Source organism: Danio rerio, chromosome 22 (genome assembly GCF_052040795.2).
Source record: "Danio rerio strain M-AB ecotype USA chromosome 22, GRCz13ab, whole genome shotgun sequence".
NCBI classification, from domain to species: domain Eukaryota; kingdom Metazoa; phylum Chordata; class Actinopteri; order Cypriniformes; family Danionidae; genus Danio; species Danio rerio.
This window is the reverse complement of record NC_141042.1, coordinates 8,528,579-8,550,171: the sequence shown is the minus strand read 5'-3', so window position 1 is coordinate 8,550,171 and position 21,593 is coordinate 8,528,579. Positions and strand designations below refer to the sequence as shown.

Genomic DNA, 21,593 nt, shown 5'->3' with positions numbered 1-21,593 from the left:
TTTATTTTTTGTCTTCTGCTTTGGTCTTACCTGCTTTCTGAAACTGTTCTTCATTGGACTCTATCGTCGTCCTGGTCAACTCTCCACTGCGTATTACGCCTATGTTGAAAAAGATTTACTGTTGGTCATCAGTTACAGTTAAAAAGCTTAGTGTGTGTGTGTGTGTGTGTGTGTGTGTGTGTGTGTGTGTGTGTGTGTGTGTGTGTATAAGAGTATTTATGCATGCAAACTATCATTTGCTGTTTTACTCCATTGAACTCCATATAAAAGCCAGACTTTTTGCACAGGCCTATCTAAAGCAGTTATCTTCTAGAATAACAATGAAGTCTGTTAACAGTCACATTATTTAAGCAAACTAATGGCTAGTGTTAGTGGTGTCACTGCTAAAATCAGAGAAGGAATTTCATCCCAGTGCAGTAAAACAAGAGATTTTGATCAAATATTATTAAGAGAATTATGTGGATAAACATGTATGGAGAAATTGTTCACCTCAAGAACAGCAACATCCACCAACATAGCAAATTTTGTCAGTTTTGATTTTTATGACAACTTCAGGTAAAGGTTATATGTGTTTTAAAAAAACCTACATAGTTAGCGGTTGCTAACTTCGATTGATACATCAAACAGGGTAAATAATTGATTACTCACCACTAACTGTAAGGCTGAATTTGTTGTTGACTGAGGTCCAGTGGTCTCTAGTTACTTTATAATGTCCAGTGTGTTTAGTTGTGGTGTTCATGATGGTCAGAGATCCAGACTGAGTGTCCAGCTTCAGTCTGTCTCTAAATCTCCCATCAGCAGCATTAATATAGTATGTGATGTTGTTGTCTTTTCTGTTGATGTCAGCTATAAGAATGTCTTCAAACTTCCACTCGATCTCTTCATTTTCTTGTATTTGTGTAAGTCTGACTTGTAGAGTGACCGAATCCCCCTCAGTCACTGACTTCACTTCCACGCCAAACATACCTAATAAACACACAAACACTTTCTCAGGCAAAGTCTTGGAATGTTTATTAGTTAATTTGAAACTATAAGCAGTTTTCACTCTACACTGACTAGAAAAATGAGCTGAATTTTAGAAATTAAACTTTCAAGTGACTGTTAATGATGATAATGGTCAGTAAAGCAACATTAATACAAACTAAGATTGTATAAAAATTATAAAACAACTTTAAAATATTGGTAACACTTTACAACAACAGTACATGAATAATGATGTACTAATATGTAAACTAAAAATTACTTTATTATGAAATAATGATGAGTTAAAGTAAGCGCTAATCATCAATATTTGCAAAATATAACTTGCAAAATAAATTATGAAATATATTTGGACTAAATTGATAATATAAAGAGAACTGGAATATTTTTGTAAAATAATAAACTTACCAGCCAGACTCCACAAACATAAGAAAAATATAATTATGTCAAACATTTTCATCTTGATTTAAACTGCAGTTTCAAATAACAACAGTCCTGAAATACAAATTATGTAAAACTAATCCAAAAGAAATAGACTAATTTATAATTAAAATGATAGAAGGCTTGCTAAGCAGTATACTGATGGTCGCAGTTAGTTTACTGGGGTCAAGCCAGCCACACCTTGGAAAAACAGTCAAGCCAACAGCAAATTATATTAACATGCGCGTGTAATAATATGATTACGGTGATTTCAAGAATCACTCAGAGAGTGTTTTTCGCTCAGAATAGAGAGATTATAGATAAACGAGATGTCATTTTCCCTTTTTTTGTAACGTATGCTTGAATAAACATTTTATCAGCTCTTTCTTAGGGTGTTTAAGCAACAGATTTCAGTACTTTCATTATGTATTTTCTTTTAAATGGTTTTTTTCTTTGACTTGTTTTTATTTGGTCTAGCCTTGTACGATGTCAAAACTGTCTAATGCAATTTTATATATGCTAACGTGATTTAAACTCAGAAAGTGAATGGCAGTCATAAAGCAGTCCAAACAGAAATTTCTAATAAGTAGAAAAAAACAATGGTCAGATCTGATACAGAACATCCCATATACGAGTTTAAGTTTGGTCTGACCCCGCTAATTAACCCTTTAAAAAGGCTTATTTATTTTATCTTAGTTAAATGTTGTCTTGCTTAACAAGATCGCACAAGGAAGTGTGTATTAAACCCTGACTCTAGAGGACGTTGTGTTAGGATGGCTATTTGTGCAATGTTTCAGCTAAACAAAGTTAAGTGACATGCATGTTAGCCTTTCACCCACTAGAGGGCGTCAGGTGAACATCAGGACAGTGGTCCCATGAAATCTGTTCTAGATTTTGAATGTATTGTATTGTACGAATCTGCATCTTTTTACTTATTCTAGATTTATTTACTGCTGGTCATCAATTACAGTATAAAAAGCTTAGTTTCTGGTTTTATATGAAGTGTGTGTGTGTGTGTGTGTGTGTGTGTAATATTAATTAATAATAATTAGTATATAATTTAATAATAATTAATTAACTTATTTTGGCTAAGGACAATGTTTAGTCAAATTTTATTTTTTACCATTCAGAAGTGCAATATATTCACATTAAATATGTGTTACATATATTGAATATTGAAATATTTTAATATTTAAATATATTTTCCAAATGCATAACATTTCTAAAAAAACTTTTATCTTCATTGTGCATATATATATATATATATATATATATATATATATATATATATATATATATAAATATAGTATATGTTTGTGTTTGTGTGTTTTTTATTTATAATAATAATAATAATAATAATAATTAGTATTATTCATTTTTAATGTATTTATAAAATATATTTCATTCATTCGTTTTCTTTTCAGCTTAGTGCCTTTATTATTCTGGGGTCACCACAGTGGAATGAACCGCCAACGTATCCAGCACGTTTTACGCAGCGGATGCTCTTCCAGCTGCAACCCATCTCTGGGAAACATCCATACACACTCATTCACACTCATACACTACGGACAATTTAGCCTACCCAATTCACCTGTACCGCATGTCTTTGGACTGTGGGGGAAACCGGAGTACCCGCATACTATACATATTTATATATATACATAGTAAATACGTGTAGTATTTATGACTACCCCTCAAGATTTCCAACCATGTTGCGCTCCATCCTCCAATTCAGTAGATGGCGGAAAATGCACAAAGTTGGTTTGCCAACCGCCAGATCAATCTCCAGAAGAAGAAGAAGAAAGAGGCAACGGTTTTCGTCAGTAACTATATATAAATATATGTATGTTTTGTTTGTTTAATTACAATTGACTGTACAATTTACAATACGACTGTCACTGACAGTCTTGCAGGTTCGGAAATAACACCGTAAAACTAATTATTAAAAAGGTTATACAGTGAAACTGGATTTCTGGAATATACATCAATATGAGGAACACTTTCAAAGCCGTTATGTTTGTGTTTGTAATGAGCGGTAAGTGTGTGGTTTCTTATTCTAACACTTTCGGTTTCACTTTAGGATTTACTGCGCTTAAACCACGGGTTATCGTAGTTTTAAAAATGATTTTAATTCAGGGTAAAGTACGTTTAACACATGTAGGCTCATTTAAAAGCGGGGTTTGGATAAGTTGTCATAATCAGCTGCTTTGTGCAGTTAGAGCACGGATGGAGTCAGCCATTTTAAATCACTTCAGTCACTTCACTGCCATATAAATCTCTAGTGAAATTATTTACTACCTAGTCTAATTATAGTTTGTCTTGCTTGTTGTTTTTATCATTGGGATAACGTTATCAGTTATAGGGAGAGCAGGGCACAACGTAACACTTTTTGGTTTTGGTCAAATAATGAACAAAGTAAGGGGTTAGACAAACCATTTTTTTTCAACACACAAGCCTCTCCTACAAATGAGCACTGGCTGTATGATCGCCGGACTTATGGTTTTTGTGCAGTATTACCAAAAGTGCCAGGAGTATAAATGTTACTATTTACCCCACCTGTGGGGCAGGTTGTAACAGACAGAGGATTATTAACACATGCTTGAAAAAGGCCGATTGTACACAATTAATTTTAATCCAGTTTACTTTAAATAGAAGCTATATTTCCTCAGTACTTAGCTTAATTTATTTGTTATTCTACATAGCACAGTATGTTTATTTATTTATTTATTTATTTATTAATTATTTATGTGTTGGGTAAACACATTTGGATTTATTTGGATTATTATCCATTATTATACAATGCATTTATTTGTAGTATTATTAGCAATGAAATATTTTTTGTCTATTAAAAATATTTTCTTCTAAAAAACATTTTATATAAAAAGTTCAAAACGTTACACTCAAAATAAAAAATAAAAAATATAGTGTGTGGCTTAATTCTAACATCCTGTTATAACTAACCCCACTGTGTAGGTTTTCCTTGAAACTGGCTAGCTATGACTGTGTGTTTTACATCTTTTAAAATGGTTCCATGTTTTAGCCTAGAAAACAGTGATTACAACAGTAACAGATTTTAGGTTCATACTTTCACAGATTTTTTAATAATAAATAAATATTGACTATAATAAAAATACTTTTATGCTGCAAAAATGTTTATTCCTCATTCAAATTTTGCCAGATTTTTTCAGTAACTGGCAGAAAGACGTCTGCTGACACTGTGGTAAAACCCTGAGCAAATACCTTAAAACCTCATGTTACATTTTACCGCATTACTTTGTGCTCCGCGCTCCCCTGTTTATTATGTTAGCGAATATATCATTAGCTGCCTTGTTTGTTTGTTTATTTGTTTGTTTGTAGCTTAGTCCCTTTATTCATCAGGGTTCGCCACAGCAGAATGAACCGGCAACTTATCCAGCATATGTTTTACACAGCAGATGTCCTTTCAGCTGCAGCCCAGTACTGGGAAACACCCAAACACACTCATTCACACATACACTACTGCCATTTTAATTTATTCAGTTTACCTATAGCACATGTCTTTGGACTGTGGGGGGAACTGGAGCACCCAGAGGAAACCCATGCCAACATGGCAAGAACATGCAAACTCCACACATATATGCCAACTGACCCAGCCGGGACTCGAACCAGCGACCTTCTTGCTGCGAGGCAACAGTGCTAACCACTGAGCCACTGTCACCCTGCATATATATTTAAACAGAATAAATTGCTTAGAAAAAGTGCTTAAATTGCTCTACCACAAATATTACTGCATTTCTCATCTCTCAGGCTCACCTTAGGTAGACACCTGTCACATTGAGGCTGTGTTTACACCGCTTTTATTTTAAAATGTATAAATTTTTCCGTAGTTATTTGGGGGTCCTCGTTACTATGAAGCTTTTGACCAGGGGTCACCAATCTTGGTCCTGGAGGGCCAGGGGAATGCAGTAGAACCCCTTATTTTTAAAATGCAGACTGGATCATCCTGTATTCATCACTTTAGGGGGCTGGTGGTGGAGGGTTCTTTAGTTCGCATACTGCATGTTTTATTTTGGATCAGAGTAAATATTGTTACATCCCATTTTTATTATCACACTTGTTTGACGTGCTGATCACAGTGAAAGCTGGTCTCTATCATTATCAACTGTCTTTAATCGCTAAGAAACTGTGTCTGTCTGTTTTGCAGGTGTATTTGGTGCTGATGAAGGGAAGTCAGCGTCAGTGTCAGTGATGGAAGGAGATTCTGTCACTCTAAACCTTAATCTTACTCGTATACAAGGATTTAATAAAATTGAGTGGAAGTTTGCGAATACAACTCTAGCCCGTGCTAAAATTGCAAATGTGCTTCCATATCCTGATCAAACTGTCATATCCAAAGATCGACTGCATCTGAATAAGACTGGATCTCTGACCATCAGAAATATGAGAACCAATTTCTCTGGACAATATGAAGCAGTGGTCTTCCATAACAGTGGTACCAATAAAACTCAAATCGTGGTTACTGTTTATGGTAAGGATATGTTTATTAAGTTGAATAATTCTGTTATTTTACTTTTTAGGCAAATTACAGTGCTTGCTATTTGGGATTCAAAGCTCATCCAGCAAATATTCACTGTAATTCAGTTTTCACAATATCACAGCCAGGCTGTTGTTCTAAATATCACACCTGTAATTTGGCCACAGATGACCACATGGCTGGTATTAAAAAATTACCTCATGATCAAGAAGTTGAAACTGTTTTGTACATAACAGTACTAGAGAGAAATGTATGTTAGCTTCCAGATAATAGAAGCATATATTTAGTTATACTTCATTCCACCAATTGCTATACATTCAACCCAAACTATGCAGGATTCATTGTTTTGTGCATTGTAATGTTACCTAATAAACACAAAAACTAGATATTAATGTACACATTGATTAAATGTTTGGGCTAGGTTTCACAGGCAATGTTTAGTCTAATCCTGGATTAGGCCATTGTTCAGTTAGGATTTAACTTTTTTTATATATATATATAAATGTACCATAAAACAATCCTGAGACAAAATAAAGGCACCCATATGTTTTAAGATCAGTCAGTGCAAGTTTCTATCAGTTGAGGCAGCTCTAACATGTACTTTACTCTGGGACTATAGGCTTAGGTTTTGTCTTTGAAACTGTGGCTTTATCTTTGTTAATTATCATTTGTCTAATGCCATAACCAAAAGTAGAACCAATAAACAAAGCTTATGTTCTAGTACAGTTTATATCCTTCATTCATTATGTTTAATATGTTTGTAAATATATTTTTATTTGTAGGGTCTCCACTTGTTATCAATGCTCATAAAGCTGAAACAAAGAGCTTGTCAGTGACAGAGGGAAACCCTGTTACTCTTCACACTGATTTTACTGAACTACATGGAGATGAGCTGATAGTGTGGAGGTTTGGAGATGAGGGAAAACTCCTGGCTAAAGAAGACAAAGAGACCAAGAGTTCACCATATTATGATACTGATGAGAGGTTCAGAGACAGACTGAAGCTACATGACCAGACTGGATCTCTGACCATCAACAACATGAAAGACACAGACGCTGGACTTTATACACTGAAGATCAACTGCAACAATGATACATTATACAAAAAATTCACTGTTACTGTCAGTGGTGAGTAACTCAAGGGTTTAAAGTCATAGTCTGTAAATAACTGTTGATATGATGTAAATAAAAAAAAAGTTTATCATGAGGAATCAACTCTCCTTTTAACATAACTAAATTCAGTGTCATCGATCAGACTGTGTCTTTATCATTACAGGTTCAGGTGTGTCTTCAGCTGCTGTAGCAGGAATTATTATTGTTCTGCTGCTGCTGTTTGCTGTTGTAGCTGGATTGGGTTTTCTTTACCATCGCCGCAAGATCTCCAAACAACACGTGGGTAAGTATTACAGGTTATGGAACAAGAGAAAAAATACGAGTTTTATTTGTTACACAGTAGAGTTTAAAAGTATATGATTATTTTAGCATCACTATTTTGGTAGTAAAATCATTGATTTATCCATAAAGATATTTTGTATCAGAGACAGAATGGCATGACATTTAACAGACTGTTATGTCTTGCAGGTACAATACAATTAATGTAGTTCACTAATTCAACTGGATACATTTAATTTTAGTATTATGTAAATAAGGTATTTAAAAAAATATTTTCTCTGTTGCTTCAAACCTGATTTTTTTGTCAAATATGTGGAATTAACAGCTTTTTAGACTAATGTGCAAAATACAGCATTCACAAAAATGTTTGAATTTTTATTATTGTTATTATTATTAATTATTATTATTATTATTATTATTATTATTATTATTATTATTATTATTATTATAAAGGGACTAAGCCGAAAAGAAAATTAATTAATGAATTATTATTATTATTATTATTATTTTAATTAATGTTATCATTATTATTATTATTATTATTATTATTATTATTATTAGTAGTAGTAGTAGTAGTAGTAGTAGTATTAAAAAGGACTAAGCCAAAAAGAAAATGAATGATTATTATTATTATTATGATGAAGGGACTAAGCTGAAAAGAAAATTAATAAATGAATTGATATTGTTATTATTATTAATAATATTATTATTATAAAGAGACTAAGCTGAAAAGAAGATTAAAGAATTATTATTATTATTATTATTACTATTATTATTATTATTATTATTATAAAGGGACTAAGCCGAAAATAAAATTAATGAATTCATTATTATTATTATTATTATTATTATTATTATTATTATTGTCATAAAGGGACTAAGCTGAAAAGAAAATTAATGAATTAATTGATAATGTTGTTATTATTATAATTTATTATTATTATTATTATTATAAAGGGACTAAGCCGAAAAGGAAATTAATGAATTCATTATTATTATTATTATTATTATTATTATTATTATTATTATTATTATTATTATTATTTTTATTTTAAAGGGACTAAGCCAAAAAGAAAATTTGTGAATGAATTGTTATTATTATTATTATTATTATTATTTAGGGACTAAGCTGAAAAGAAAATTAATTAATTAATTATTATTATTATTATTATTATTAGTAGTAGTAGTAGTATAAAGGGACTAAGCTAATTAATTAATTAATATTATTGTTATTATTATTGCTTATTTTAATTGAAGGAAAATAATGTTTTCATACAGTACAACAATAAACATTAAAGTTTCCTTCTTTTTTAAAAATTGCAGGACAAACTACATTAAAGATGAAAAGCACCATAAAGTGGATATAAAAACATATAGAGATATTATTTAACCGCTGGGTAATTATTTCAGATTTTTAAAAAGATAATAAAATAGGTTCCCAGTATGTATAGAACCTTTCCACCGAACCACTTAGTGTGTATTTAATCTTCTCTACTTTTATAAAAGACATCACATTGTTTTATTATTAATTTACAAGATGGCATTTGCTGATGTTATTGCATATATTATTGTAAATTGCTTCAGATGGTTTATAAAGTCATTCAAACAATGAAAAGATTATCAACATGTAAAGTTGACATCAAAAGTTCTTTCACAATTTTTTTCTCTTCATATCCAATAAAGCTTTACTGACTCATTACAATCTCTTTTCATGTGCTTCTGTGTCCCATAAAGAGAAACCATATCATACAGCAGAGGGAGAAAACGTCACTTTAAAGACCAAAATTAATCTGCTTAAAGGCGATGAGATCCAGTGGTGGTTTAGAAATGAAAACTCTCCAATAGCTGAAATAATTGAAGGGATTGGAGAGACATATGGTGGTCCTGATGAGATATTCAGAGACAGACTAGAGCTGGACGAGACTGGATCTCTGACCATCAAGAAGGTCAGACATGAACACACTGGTGAATATAGGTCAAAGATAATCAACTGCAGTGGAGAAACCATAAACTGGAGATTCAGTGTTCATATTAAAGGTGAGTATATTTCTCTATGATCAACACAGTTCTACCACGTATATTTAAATTTTTTACTTTTTTCTGTGGTTTAATCATCTAAAACTCATCTGACTACAGTATTTAGTGTATAAATAAGCATGATCTAGCCATTTCTGCACATTATGAAAATGTCAGTTCCTCCAGCAGTATTTATCACAGATGTTTTTATTTATAGCAGATAGTGTACTCTAAATGTTTATCTCAGTCAAACTAGGCATTAGATGATAAATGTTTTCAAGGTATACCGCGGTTGGAAAAGTCAAGGTTTTAAAACCGCCAATTTTTTTTTTTTTTAATACCATTCCTAAGGTGTGTATGATTTATTTATTTTTTTCTAGTTTTTAGGATAACAGTATCTCCAGCAGAAAAGATATCCAAAGATGCTGTTGTAAACTGTAAAGAGATCTGTGTTTTGGAAACGAATGAAGACAGCAAAAGTCAATGATTCACTTGAATTATTTAGCCTGACATGTTTACTGCTCAAAAATATTTTAAATGTTTCTTAAAATAACATGTATTGTGTTCAAATGGAAAAAAAGTTTTATGGTGCTTTCACATCTGTGGCTCGGTTCATTGTGTCCAGACCAAGGGCAACATTGGATACATTGTAGCATTTTTCTGCCGTTTTTGGGTCCTTTTCACACCACACTGATTACTTTGGTCCGAACCAATTGAAAAGAACCAAAATGCAGTCATGTGACAAAATCCACATCACTCAGATGTGATTGAACGTATTTCCTAAACTGCTTTTAGTTTTAGTAGGCTGATTGGCTGACTTAAAGTGCAGAAAAATGCCAATGGAACTCTTGCAAGTAAACAAACTGACAGTCACAAAATGTCACTTTTTATTATAAAGGGATGTCTGTGGTGGCTGATTGTATCCCTCGTCATAGTATACTGTATATTTTGTATACATCATTTTAGACAAACTATACATTTCGAGAAGGCTCATCACAAGTCACTTCAGGAGGAGGTGTGAATTAATTCAGCTAAACCTCTTCTAAGAGGCCTTCATTGGCTGCCTGTCCAATTCAGAATTGATTTTAAAGTGCTTTTACTGGTCTATAAATCACTCCATGTAGCCCCAACCTATCTCTCAGAGCTGCTTCATTTTTACACCCCCTTGAGATATCTTAGGTCGAGTGAGCAAAATCTTCTTTCAGTTCCACAGTCTAGGCTGAAACATAGAGAGGACAGAGCTTTCTCTGTGGCAGGTCCTTGGGTGTGGAACACCTTGCCCCTTGAGATTAGAATGGCTCCATCATTATCTATTTCTAAATAACTTCTTAAAATGTACCTTTTTAGCTTGGCTTTTTACGATTATTTTAATAGTCCTTTCTACTGCTACATTTTTACAGACATTTCTCTCGTCTTATCTCTATGTTTTTACATTCCGTCTTTTTATTTTTACCTTGTCTTATGTACAGCACTTCGGTCAGTCTTGTAACTGCTTTTAAATGGGCTCTATAAATAAATGAACTTGAACTAAACTGCGACCTGGTCATCTTACGGAAATATTGCCAACGATGCATCAGCTAATGTTTTTCTCTCTCTTTCTCTCTCCCTGTTTAAAATTGTTGGTAAAGCGCTTTCAGCAAATATTTTTCCTCCACATCCCATATGATGGGACAGTGCATCGGACTAACGTTACAGCAGCTGGATTAGTCCAAAAAGGCGCAGTACTTTTTGCAGTTGGGTCTGTTTTAGTTCGGATCATGTTCTCACCACAGACAAACCGCTCCAGGGTTTGTTTAAAAGCGTACCGAGACCACCTCTTCAAGCATTTTTTAATTCGTTTTTGGTGCATACTCGAGTGTGATTGCTACATTTACACCTGCCCAAAAGAACCACATCAAGAGGGAAAACGAACTTTGTGCGATTCAACTGAACTAAGTGAAGTTTCTAATACTAATTTCGAGAGGAGCACGTGATAGAATTGACTAAAGCTGATCCCTATCACTAATCAATAACTAGCCAATCGGATCACTCTAAATTCAATATATATATCCATCCTAAACTTCATTCCTCATCTTCGTTTTGGAAACCCCCCCAACATCCCTTCTCCCTCCTCCTCAGTTCGGGTGACACGGTGGCTCAGTGACTAGCACTGTTGCCCCACAGCAAGGAGGTCATTGGTTCAACACTGGCTGAGCTAACCGATACTCTCTGTGCAGAGTTTGCATGTTCTCCCCGTGTTTGCGTGGGTTTTCCCCAGGTACTCCATTTTCCTCCCACACTCAAAAACTATGCAACAAAAGTTAATGTCACAAGGTCTTACTACAAACTAGCGCAGTTAGCGGTCTATTTTGGGAAGCTATCGAGAACTACCTGATCTCATATCCCTCCTAATGCATATTGACCAGCCGGGAGCCTTGGGCTCATCTATCACTCTCACGGTTCTCTCCTGGGACAGCATGCCAAACTTGCTTAAATAGTCAAGCATTATCTAAGTGTGAATTCTTGAAATAAGGCAGGTGTAAAAACACCCTTAGTTTTTTTTTTTTACCCAGACATTTAAAAAGAACATGTGTTAGAGCAGTAATCGCAATATTGTTAAACCATGTTATTTTTATCCAATGTTATCATAACGTCAGAATCTTTTACCGGCCCATGTCTAGTCAAAAAACAGAAAACTGTCTGCTTGAGCTAATGCCAACCTTTTCTTTCTCTGTTTTCTGTGCTGCTGTAACACATAAAGAGGAGGAGAAAATGCTAGTGAGTCATGGACATTCTGTCATTCTTAAGGCTGATGCTGAAGTACAGAGAGATGATGATGTACAGTGGCTGTTTGGAGATACAAATGACCTGATTGCTAAAATGACTGGAAACACCAGAGAGATAACATATCCTGATGAGAGATTCAGAGACACACTGAAGATGGACGAGAAGACTGGATCTCTGACAATCAGTAACATCGGACCTGAACATGGTGGATTTTATAAACTGAAGATCATCAGCAGAGGAGAAGCCACATACAAGACATTCAACATTTGCTTTGAAGGTGAGTATCTCCAGTCTTTCAGTGCAGTGACTATCTCAGTTCTTCCTCCTGAAACTTTTTCTTTTTCTGTGATTTAATCGTCTCAAACTCTTTGATGTGCTCTGTCACTGCAGTATTTAGCATTTGTATATAATCATAATCTAATGGTTTTTAAACATGAAACATGTTAAAATACTAAAGATTCAGTTTCAGTTTTGGATTTTGTTTCCTCCAGCAGAATTTATATTCTGTTATATTGATCAGCGGCCTGTACCGTGAAGTCAGGTTAGCTGGCTAGCAAGTTAAATAAAATTTTAGCTTGCACCAATTCTGGGATTTAGGTACTGTATCATGAAGGCAGCTCAGCTTTAATCAATCTTTGTTGTCATGTTATCTTGCACTATATGGCTAATCTTCTACATGGCAGGATATGTTCTGCTTTAAAGATCACAAATCCAGATTTAACCAATCAACTGTGAGCAGTCAACTGTGACACATGTCTGATACAATAAAGCCACTCCTACTAATCTTCTTGCTCCAAATTGAAGGTCACTTTTAGAGATGAAATTGACTGATTTTAATGAGGATTATTCATTCATTCATTTTCTTTTTGGCTTAGTCCCTTTATTAATCTGGGGTCGCCACAGCGGAATGAACCGCCAACTTATCCAGCATATGTTTTATGCAGCGGATGCCCTACCAGCTGCAACCCATCATTGGGAAATAATGAGGATTACTATTTATTTTAATTATTTTAGATAATTCATAACTATTATATCTGTAATCCGGTAGACATTTGCAGTTTTGGTTTAATAACCAACAGATTCAATTTGATTTAAATTTTACAGTTTAAATGTGTGTAGCTGAGTCTTTGTATACCTATACAGTACTGATTATTAGCTATACTAACATCACATCTTCACTTACACTTATAAATCAAACTGTTTCCTTTTGGATCTTATCTTTTCATTACCAGCTCTTTTCATCTTGCTGTATAAATGTTTTTAATTTTGCATTTTTAACCATATTGTCTTTGCCTGTGAATGGGGCTTGCTCTCTTGCTAGATGTTAATCACATTATCTTTATGTTTTAAGGCACATGATTGGCTGTTTGCTACTAATGTCCTGCCTGCATGTGCATGCACATAAACTCAGGATCAAAACCTGAATTTACAGAGAAAGACGATGACCGCCGTCATGGTACCAGCAAAGCCTGATTGCTCTGGTTTGAGTTTGTCAACATGAAGCTAATCCTCTAATCCTGAGTTTGTTCAGCCACCATATGCACCTACACTCTGAGGAAAAAACATGTTGATCTGTAAGTGTTTAATTCCTCTCAGTCAAAACGCGGCAAACTGTTTGCTTGATCTAATGCCAACCTTTTCTTTCTCTGTTTTTTTTTTATTTGCTGCTGTCACACATGAAGAGATGTTTATTGTCGGGAAGATAGAAGGATCTGTCACACTAAAGCCTGATACTGAAATACAAAGAAATAATGAAATACAGTGGATGATTGGAGATCAAGACCGTCTGATTGCTAAAATGACCAGAGGAGCTAGAAAGATAACATACCACGAGGAGAGGATCAGAAACAGACTAGTGCTGGACGAGAGGACTGGATCTCTGACCATCAACAACATCACTATTGAAGACATAAAAAGATATAAGCTGAAGATCATCAGCAGCAGTGGAACCACTGTAAAGAAATTCAGTGTTCTTATTAAAGGTGAGTCATTTGTGTAACAGTTAATATAGTGTGGTAATGTAATTGTCATTCATTTTTTGTTTTCTTTGCTCCAGTCATGATTATAGTAAATTAACAGTACTTGACAGATTAAAAAGATAGTTCACCCAAAAGAGTTTCTTTCTTCTGTTTAACACAAGTGGAGATATTTTAAAGGAAGCCGGAAACCACTGACTTCCATAGTAATTGTTTTTCTTACTATGAATGTCAAGACTGACAGATTTTTAGCATACCTGTCAACCCTCCCATATTCTCCTGTATTTTACAGTTCTATCCCGCTATCATCCTGTAAAGGTATTTTCCCGTATTTCACCCGTATTTTCAGTCTTTCTCTGAAGGGTGGCAATAAACAATAAAGAGCTGATCCTCCCTACACGCAACCCATGTTGCCGAACCACCAGGGGCCGCCCTTTGCTCTTAAATGTGAGTCTGTTCTGTGCTTTCCTTTTATTTAGGCATTAAAACACTTTGAAATAAATATAAAAACGTCGGTATTCCCTTCCCTTTTCATTACAGGTGTTGTCACCCCTCCTATGCAATCCTCAAAACAGTCATATAGTGGTGCGTGACTGTCAGCTGGCTCACTCCATAGTGACTGCTTACCAAACAAATTCTGTACACTCAATTTGAAGCAAAGCAAAAGTCTGGGTTTTTGACTGCTTGTTTAAATGTACATAAACACATAATTATTAACAATAATATCTAAACATGTCGATCTTGGTGGGTTTTTTTTAAACACAACAAATTTAGTCCTAAATGAGCATAAAAAGTTAGGACAGCAATCGAACGCTTTCATTATAACGTTAGATGTGTGCATTTTTTAAGTGACAGCTCTATTCTTTAATGTAATCAAACGAAAAATGCTAATATATGAGATTCATTCGTTGCTGTTTAATCAGAATTTGTAAGTTTTACATAGAAGAAAAGATAAATGAGATTTGATAACTTAATTTTTATTTAATAAGCTAAACTGTTTGCTAATTTATTTGCTGCTAATGTATACTGTTTATTTTTTTCTTTTGTAAATAATAATAATAATAAAACATATTAATGACCATTTAACTGTTTATTTACTATAAAACAGCTCCAGATGATCCTTTATTATGGTGGCATATCCCTTATTTTCACATCCCAATGTTGACAGGTATGGTTTTTATCTTTAAAATATCTTCAAATGTGTATAACAGAAATAAGAAACTCCGAATGGTTTGGAACCACTTAAGGCAGGGTAAATAGTGAGTAAATTTTCACTTGTGGGTAAGTAAGAATAAAGTACATCCAGGCGGTTGTTATATCAGAATAAATCTTGGCAGCGCCAACGCAAGTGGAGCACATAGATGTATATTGCTTTAATGTTAACATGTCTTAATATATTAGAGATTTGCCTCTACAGTTTGTTCTTATTTTCACATATGCATAATATTTCTGCCTCTTTGTGTCCATTGACACTTTTTACTAAATCTCTTGTTATAATTTGTTTTTTACTGTTCTTCTGTGACGTGAAGGGGAGGTACAAACATACATGGAGGGAGATACAGCTGTTCTACAGTGTGCTGCAGAGATACAGACTGATGAGATCGAATGGAAGTTTGAAAGTGAGGAGTCTCCCATAGCTGAAGTGAAAGGTGGACAGATCTTTCCATATAATGGTCCTAATAGGAGATTCAGAGACGGACTGGAGGTTGATGAAAGAACTGGATCACTGATCATCAAGAACATCAGACATGAGCATGAGGGCCTTTATCAACTAATGAAAAAGAGTTTTAGCACAGGAGACAGTGTCAAAGCATTCAATGTTATGGTCAGAGGTGAGTATTATAAGTCTTTAAGTGTTATGAAGTCTTCCTCATACATTGCTTTTCTCCAGTGAGACTGAATTGGTTTAAAAAAAAACACATCATTAATGTTTTCATATTCCAGTCATAATGAAACACTGCAGACACATGTGAAGTTTATTTATAAACTAATTTCGAGAGGATCACGTGATTATGATTGCTTGCAGCCGGCCCGCATTATTCAATTTATTATTCACCAATCAGATGATTCCTAAGCCACTATAAATACCCTAAGTTCCATATAACAGCCATCTTCGTTTTGAAGAATCCCCCATTCCACCCCTACACTGCAAAAAATGCTTTTCTTGCTTGGATTTTTTGTCTTGTTTCTAGTCTAAATATCTAACATTTCTTATATCAAGAAGCATTTTCTAGACAAGCAAAACAAATTGTCTTGTTTTGAGAAATAAAATGCCAATATTAAGTGAGTTTTTCCTTAAAACAAGTAAAATAATCTACCAATGGGGTAAGCAAATTAATCTTGTTTTTTCTTTTGACGTAGGATTATTTTGCTTACCCCATTGGCAGATTATTTTGGTTGTTTTACAGAAAAACTCACTTAATATTGGCATATTATTTCTCAAAACAAGACAGTATGTTTTGCTTGTCTAGAAAATTCTTTTTGATTTAGGAATTGTTAGATATTTAAACTAGAAACAAGACAAAAAATCTAAGTAAGAAAAGCATTTTTTGCAGTGAACTCCTCCTCCTTTCCTAGATGGGTGGCACAGTGGTCCAGTGGTTAGTACTGTTGCCTCACAGCAAGAAAGTCACTGGTTCTAGTACTTACCAAGCCAGCCAACTTTTCTGTGCAGTTTACACATTCTCCCCGTGCTCACGTGGGTTTCCCATGGGTTCCTCGGAAGTCTCCCACCATTCAAAATCATGCAACATAAGTTAATTGACTAATCCAAATCAGCACCACAGACATGCTCCTAGTAAGGCGTTATCTCTTAAGAACGATCACTATCTGTTCCATTAACTACTACAGCAGGGGAGTTCTTGAGATCTGCCTGAGCTCAAACTCCCCTTTTGCCTTGCAAACGGGAGGGAGTCACGGGCTCGAGATTCATATGAGCTTATGAGGCGTGGGCCCTTGATAATGTCTCTGGGCCCTCCTAATTGTATGGGCCCTTAGAATCTTAGAATCGTCTTGTATTTCTGAGAGTGTAGTGAACGCATAAGAATTGTCATCATCATTTACTCAAGTGCACGCCTCAAAATTTGTTTTTAGTTTTTTTATAGTCGTGTATATTCTCATCATTAAAATAAAATTTAGACCTTGGCACTAGCCGCTAGTCAGAAGTTAATATACAGTAAATGATGGAAACTGTTTAGAAATAGGTTGGAACAAAACTTTGCAGGACACCGGCCCTCCAGGACCGAGTGTGGACACCTCTGTCATATTACATTTTCTAATCAAATTTTAACAAATCAAATACTCTCTAGCATCCGACATATCCCACCCCCTTTAAGATGCTTTTATTCGATGTGCCTGAGCTCAACTGCTCTTTCTGTCAAGTGGTCGTGCCACACGGGGCCATGCATTTTAGAATTCTGAACATAGATTTCTATCAGGATACGCACACCGGCGGCACAAGTCGTCAGCTGTCCGTGGCACCAAGCTACAACTCAGGACACTGTTCATATTTCTGCCGTGCCATCTATAGTTTTATTTTAAACAACATTTGAATGTGTGCACCATCCCGGTGCATCCGGTGTGCGACCTCCTTCAGAGCTGAGATAAAACAAAACACTATTGGCTGTTTTTTTTTTTTTACTGGGAGGAGCTACTCTGTTTAACCCTCTTTACATTTTTCAGTTGAGATTACGTCAAACATCGAAAAAAAAATGTATATTTTCGAAGCACTTCACATGACCTTTAAAGACTTTCAGATCTTTTCTTTTAAAATCCATCTTTGTTTCAGGTTGTTATGGAAATCGATTGAAGGATCCAGTGACACGACATGAAGTTGTATGAGAGAGAATGGGAAGGAGAAAGAGAGGATGAGTTCACTTTAATGAGAGAAGACATGCCCACCCACTAGTGTCAATCACTGTATCATCAATATTTAAAGGTGACATATAGTGAATTGATTCAATAAGTTAAATTATTCTCTGATATCTACATAGTAGTTTTGTGGCTTTGGTGAGTTCAAAAGTGGAAAAAATGTTTTATATACACATTTATTGACTCAAAACATATTCCTCCAATCAGAAGCTCCATATTTAATCGTTGTGATTATTAACGAGCTCTGCTCTGATGTTCTGCAGCTTAGAACCTGGACCGTTTTCAAAATAAAAGTTCCACACACATTATAAGCTTAATATAAGCTTACATAAACTTTAAAATTACGATAAAAGTCTGTGTTTTGGCTGCCAAAGTTCTTATGACTTGGCTGCTCAAGCAGGTCCAGCTAAAGAAGAACGTGACCTAAATTACATGCAAATGTTGCGGGTGTGCTAGCTAACTAATGGTCCCATGTGCAGCATAACAGTCTGTGTTTTGTTCTGATACAGGGTGTCCGTGGGGTCTTAAAAAGTATAAAAAGTTGATAAATCAATTATGAGAAAATAAGGCCCTTAAAAGGTATTAAAAAGACTTAATCAGGTTTTTACGAGGTCTTAAATTTTGTTCAAGCATTGTTCAAAGTGTTTGACCCCAAAAAAGCATAAATATATTTATTTTTCTCCTAATATTAACAATGGTGTGCTCGATCCACACAATTGGTCTAGCCATGCGCATCTATCAGGATGATGTCACGTAATTCGCGATAAACGTGGGAAGGTGATGTGACGCTCTCCACATGTAGCGATTTCTTCCAAGCTTATCTGAGTTCTTTTGCATGGTTGTGGTACATTGATTTTACTAGTGTTTATTAACAGCTGTTTATTAGCAACTGTTTATTAAGGTAAAGGTTTGATACTGATTAGAACTTGTGGCGATGAGGTCTTAAAATATTCTGAATAAGTCTTTAAAAAGGCTTAAAAAGGTATTGAAATTACCTTTTCCTGCATATATCCTGTAATAGACCCGTTTTCACTGGGTTTTACACTCAGGAGATTTTCATGAAAACAAGGAAACTATTATGTTTGACGTTGTGGCAGTTTCCATGTACGAGCAATTATTATGTACGAGCAATTATAGCTATGGCTTAGGTGTATTCAGATTTTCTTTATATGGCACTTTTAAAGCTCCAGGTATGAACAGATAATAATTTTTCTGAATCTAGAATCCGTCCAGTGAAGTAAAAAATTTATCAGCCCTTAAACTCATGTGTAATAAGATTTTAGATGAAGATGGAAACGTGTTAATTAAAACACTTTCTGAATGTTACACATCATTCTGTATCTGTTACTCTGTTTTAGTTTGGTTCTCATAGCTTTGATTTTGTGTGAAAGTTAATCAGCTCACTTTTGTTTACGGTATTCTACTTTTCATTTGAGCTTCAAACGTGTTGCTGTTATACTTCATTTATCACCATTGAGCCTATTATTTTATCATGCTTTATCATTTGTTGGCCAATGACATGTTTTGAAGTGAATTTGTTTCTTTTATCTAAATCTGATTTATATTTACACAATTTAAGTGCTTCAGCATGAATGCAAATGTCTATGCATTCATGCTGATGCTCTTAAACTAATCATTTACAAAAAGTCAGAAGCTTTTATTCAATGCTTGCGCCTTTCTTTTGATTCTTTTGATTCAAGTCAGAATTATTAGCCCCCCTGAATTATTAGCCCCCATGCTTATTTTTTCCCCAATTTCCGTTTAACAGAGAGATTTTTTTAGCACATTTCTAAACATAATAGTTTTAATAACTCTTTTCTAATAACTATTTTATTTTATCTTTGCCATGATGACAGTAAATAATATGTGGCTAGATATTTTTCAAGACTCTTCTATACAGCTTAAAGGGACATTTAAAGGCTTAATTAGGTTAATTAGGGTAACTAGTAAAGTTATTGTATAATGATGGTTTATTCTGTAGACTATCGAAAACAAATTAGCTTAAAGGGGCTAATAATTTTGACCCTAAAATGTTTTAAAAAAAAAAAAATAAAATACTTTTATTCAAGCCGAAATAAAACAAGTAAAACTTTCTCTAGAGGAAAAAATATTATCAGACATTCTGTGAAAATTTCCTTGCTCTATTGAACATAATTTGGGAAATATTTAAAAAAAAATAAGAAAAATCAAATGGGGGTTAATAATTCAGACTTCAACTGTATATAATGTTTTGACGTGTGTTCCTAATGAATACATGTAAAACACTTAGTATGCATTTCAAATGCATATTTCAACTGGATAAAAGTATTTTGTATTTCTATTTGATGGGGTTTGAATATGACTTGAATCAAACTACTTTAGGGTTTTGTATTTTTGTAGATTTCTGATAATGGACTATTCTTTGTAAAAAGTTTATGATGACATCTTTAAAATAGGGCCTCTGAATGGTGCTTTCTCTGTAGTTTGACTTGGCTTAAGATCAGAACAGATCATTTATTTATATTGGAGAAGGTGGTCAATGTTTGAATTGATTGTTTGGAAAGTAAAAAAGAGATGGCAGTGCTAGATTTGGAAGCAAGTCCACAATCATTGAAAAGAGGGTACTGTGCAATACCAGTAATAGACTATGACAGTATAGTGTACAATATGGCATCAGCATGTTTGCTAAAGAAATTAGATGGAATAAAATTTCAGTCCTTAGTAACATAATGTGGAGCCTTTAGAGTAGGGCTTCTCAAAACCCAGACCCACCCCTGTTTCATATTTCAAGAGGCCAAATTTTGTGTAAGGGCTTAAAAGTGTGGATTTACTAGTCTGAAAACAGGTGGTAAACTTGTGCACCTTGTGAGTGTCTTTCAGATGATGGTTTGAAATAAATTAAAATTTGTTTTAGTCATTTTCAGAAATCACTTCTCTCAGTATTAGATTTACTTTAGATTTATGCACACACCTCTGAATGTTTTTAAAAATTGGATATCGTTTATCATAGTGTCTTAATATAATTGGTTCGTGTGCAGTGATGTGTGTGTGTGTGTGTGCACTTGTTTTAACAATTGATTATGGTTTATATTACTTTTTATTTGTAAATCTGTCCTATGCTGCCTATCTTGGCCAGGACCCCCGTTAGAAGAGATATTGTCTTTCAATGGGACACTCCTGGTTAAATAATTAAATAAATAAAAGAAAATGTTTTTACATTGAGCATTATAGAACACAATTGCCAAAAAAGGAAACCTTCTTATATGGGTGGTTACCTGTTTTTGAAATCGGCATAGGACCGCAAGGCCGGAATCGAACTTATGTCGCCATCAGCACTGAAGTGCATGTGTCAACGCACTACACCTACACCACTAAATCAGTGTAATGGTGAAAGGATTGATCAAATAGGCTTATTAGCGGAAGATTTACAAAGAAATGTAATACTCGTGCATGCATAGTGTGGCTGCTGTGTTATGTAGTTTATTTTAAGGTTGATGTGTTTAAAGTTAATGTGTTTGTCATCTTATTTAAAAACATTTCAGTTTTGCTCAGGTTTGTCCTCATGTTTAGTGGACAAATACGGTGTCTGGTTTACATTCTAACAACTGTTTTCATAAAAACACTTGAAGATGTGTCAGTTGTTATGAAACCCAAAAAATAATAAAGACAAATAGTGTGAAA

At 34.2% G+C, this 21,593-nt stretch overlaps 2 protein-coding genes across 10 annotated transcripts in view; one reads left to right on the top strand and one right to left on the bottom strand.

The window, feature by feature from the left end:
* The window catches only part of LOC141380166 (uncharacterized), a 10,399-nt gene extending 6,489 nt beyond the window's left edge, over positions 1-3,910 (bottom strand). The window contains exons 1-3 of one of the 5 annotated variants that reach the window (XM_087303872.1): positions 3,835-3,910; positions 649-966; positions 31-99 (exon numbers count right to left, since the gene is read on the bottom strand). In XM_087303872.1, the coding sequence (XP_087159998.1) occupies positions 31-99; positions 649-964 (385 nt within the window). In that variant the 5' untranslated portion in view covers positions 965-966; positions 3,835-3,910. Of the gene's footprint in view, positions 1-30; positions 100-648; positions 967-1,389; positions 2,203-3,834 lie in introns of those variants that run through there. The other 4 variants (XM_087303871.1, XM_087303870.1, XM_087303873.1 and 1 more) reach the window with 4 other exon arrangements.
* On the top strand, positions 3,174-21,593 carry LOC110438269 (uncharacterized). Of its 5 annotated transcripts, none has more exons than XR_015521472.1 (11): positions 3,174-3,220; positions 3,315-3,436; positions 5,585-5,908; positions 6,697-7,041; positions 7,190-7,309; positions 9,040-9,342; positions 12,062-12,364; positions 13,439-13,661; positions 13,770-14,069; positions 15,593-15,895; positions 17,851-21,593. XR_015521472.1 is itself a non-coding variant. In XM_087303422.1 (10 exons), the coding sequence occupies exons 2-10, from the start codon at positions 3,391-3,393 to the stop codon at positions 17,901-17,903; spliced, it is 2,097 nt and encodes a 698-aa protein (XP_087159548.1). In that variant the 5' UTR covers positions 3,174-3,220; positions 3,315-3,390; the 3' UTR covers positions 17,904-21,593. The 5 variants fall into 5 exon arrangements, 2 of the variants coding, with proteins under 2 accessions (XP_087159548.1, XP_087159549.1); XR_015521471.1 differs by having other exon boundaries at positions 3,307-3,436; XR_015521470.1 differs by having other exon boundaries at positions 3,174-3,436.

Coding starts and splice junctions, on each gene's coding strand:
- LOC110438269 (XM_087303422.1), top strand. CDS start 3,391: ATGAGGAACACTTTCAAAGCCGTTATGTTTGTGTTTGTAATGAGCG. Junction 3,437..5,584: donor GTTTGTGTTTGTAATGAGCG/GTAAGTGTGTGG, acceptor TCTGTTTTGCAG/GTGTATTTGGTGCTGATGAA. Junction 7,042..7,189: donor ATTCACTGTTACTGTCAGTG/GTGAGTAACTCA, acceptor TTATCATTACAG/GTTCAGGTGTGTCTTCAGCT.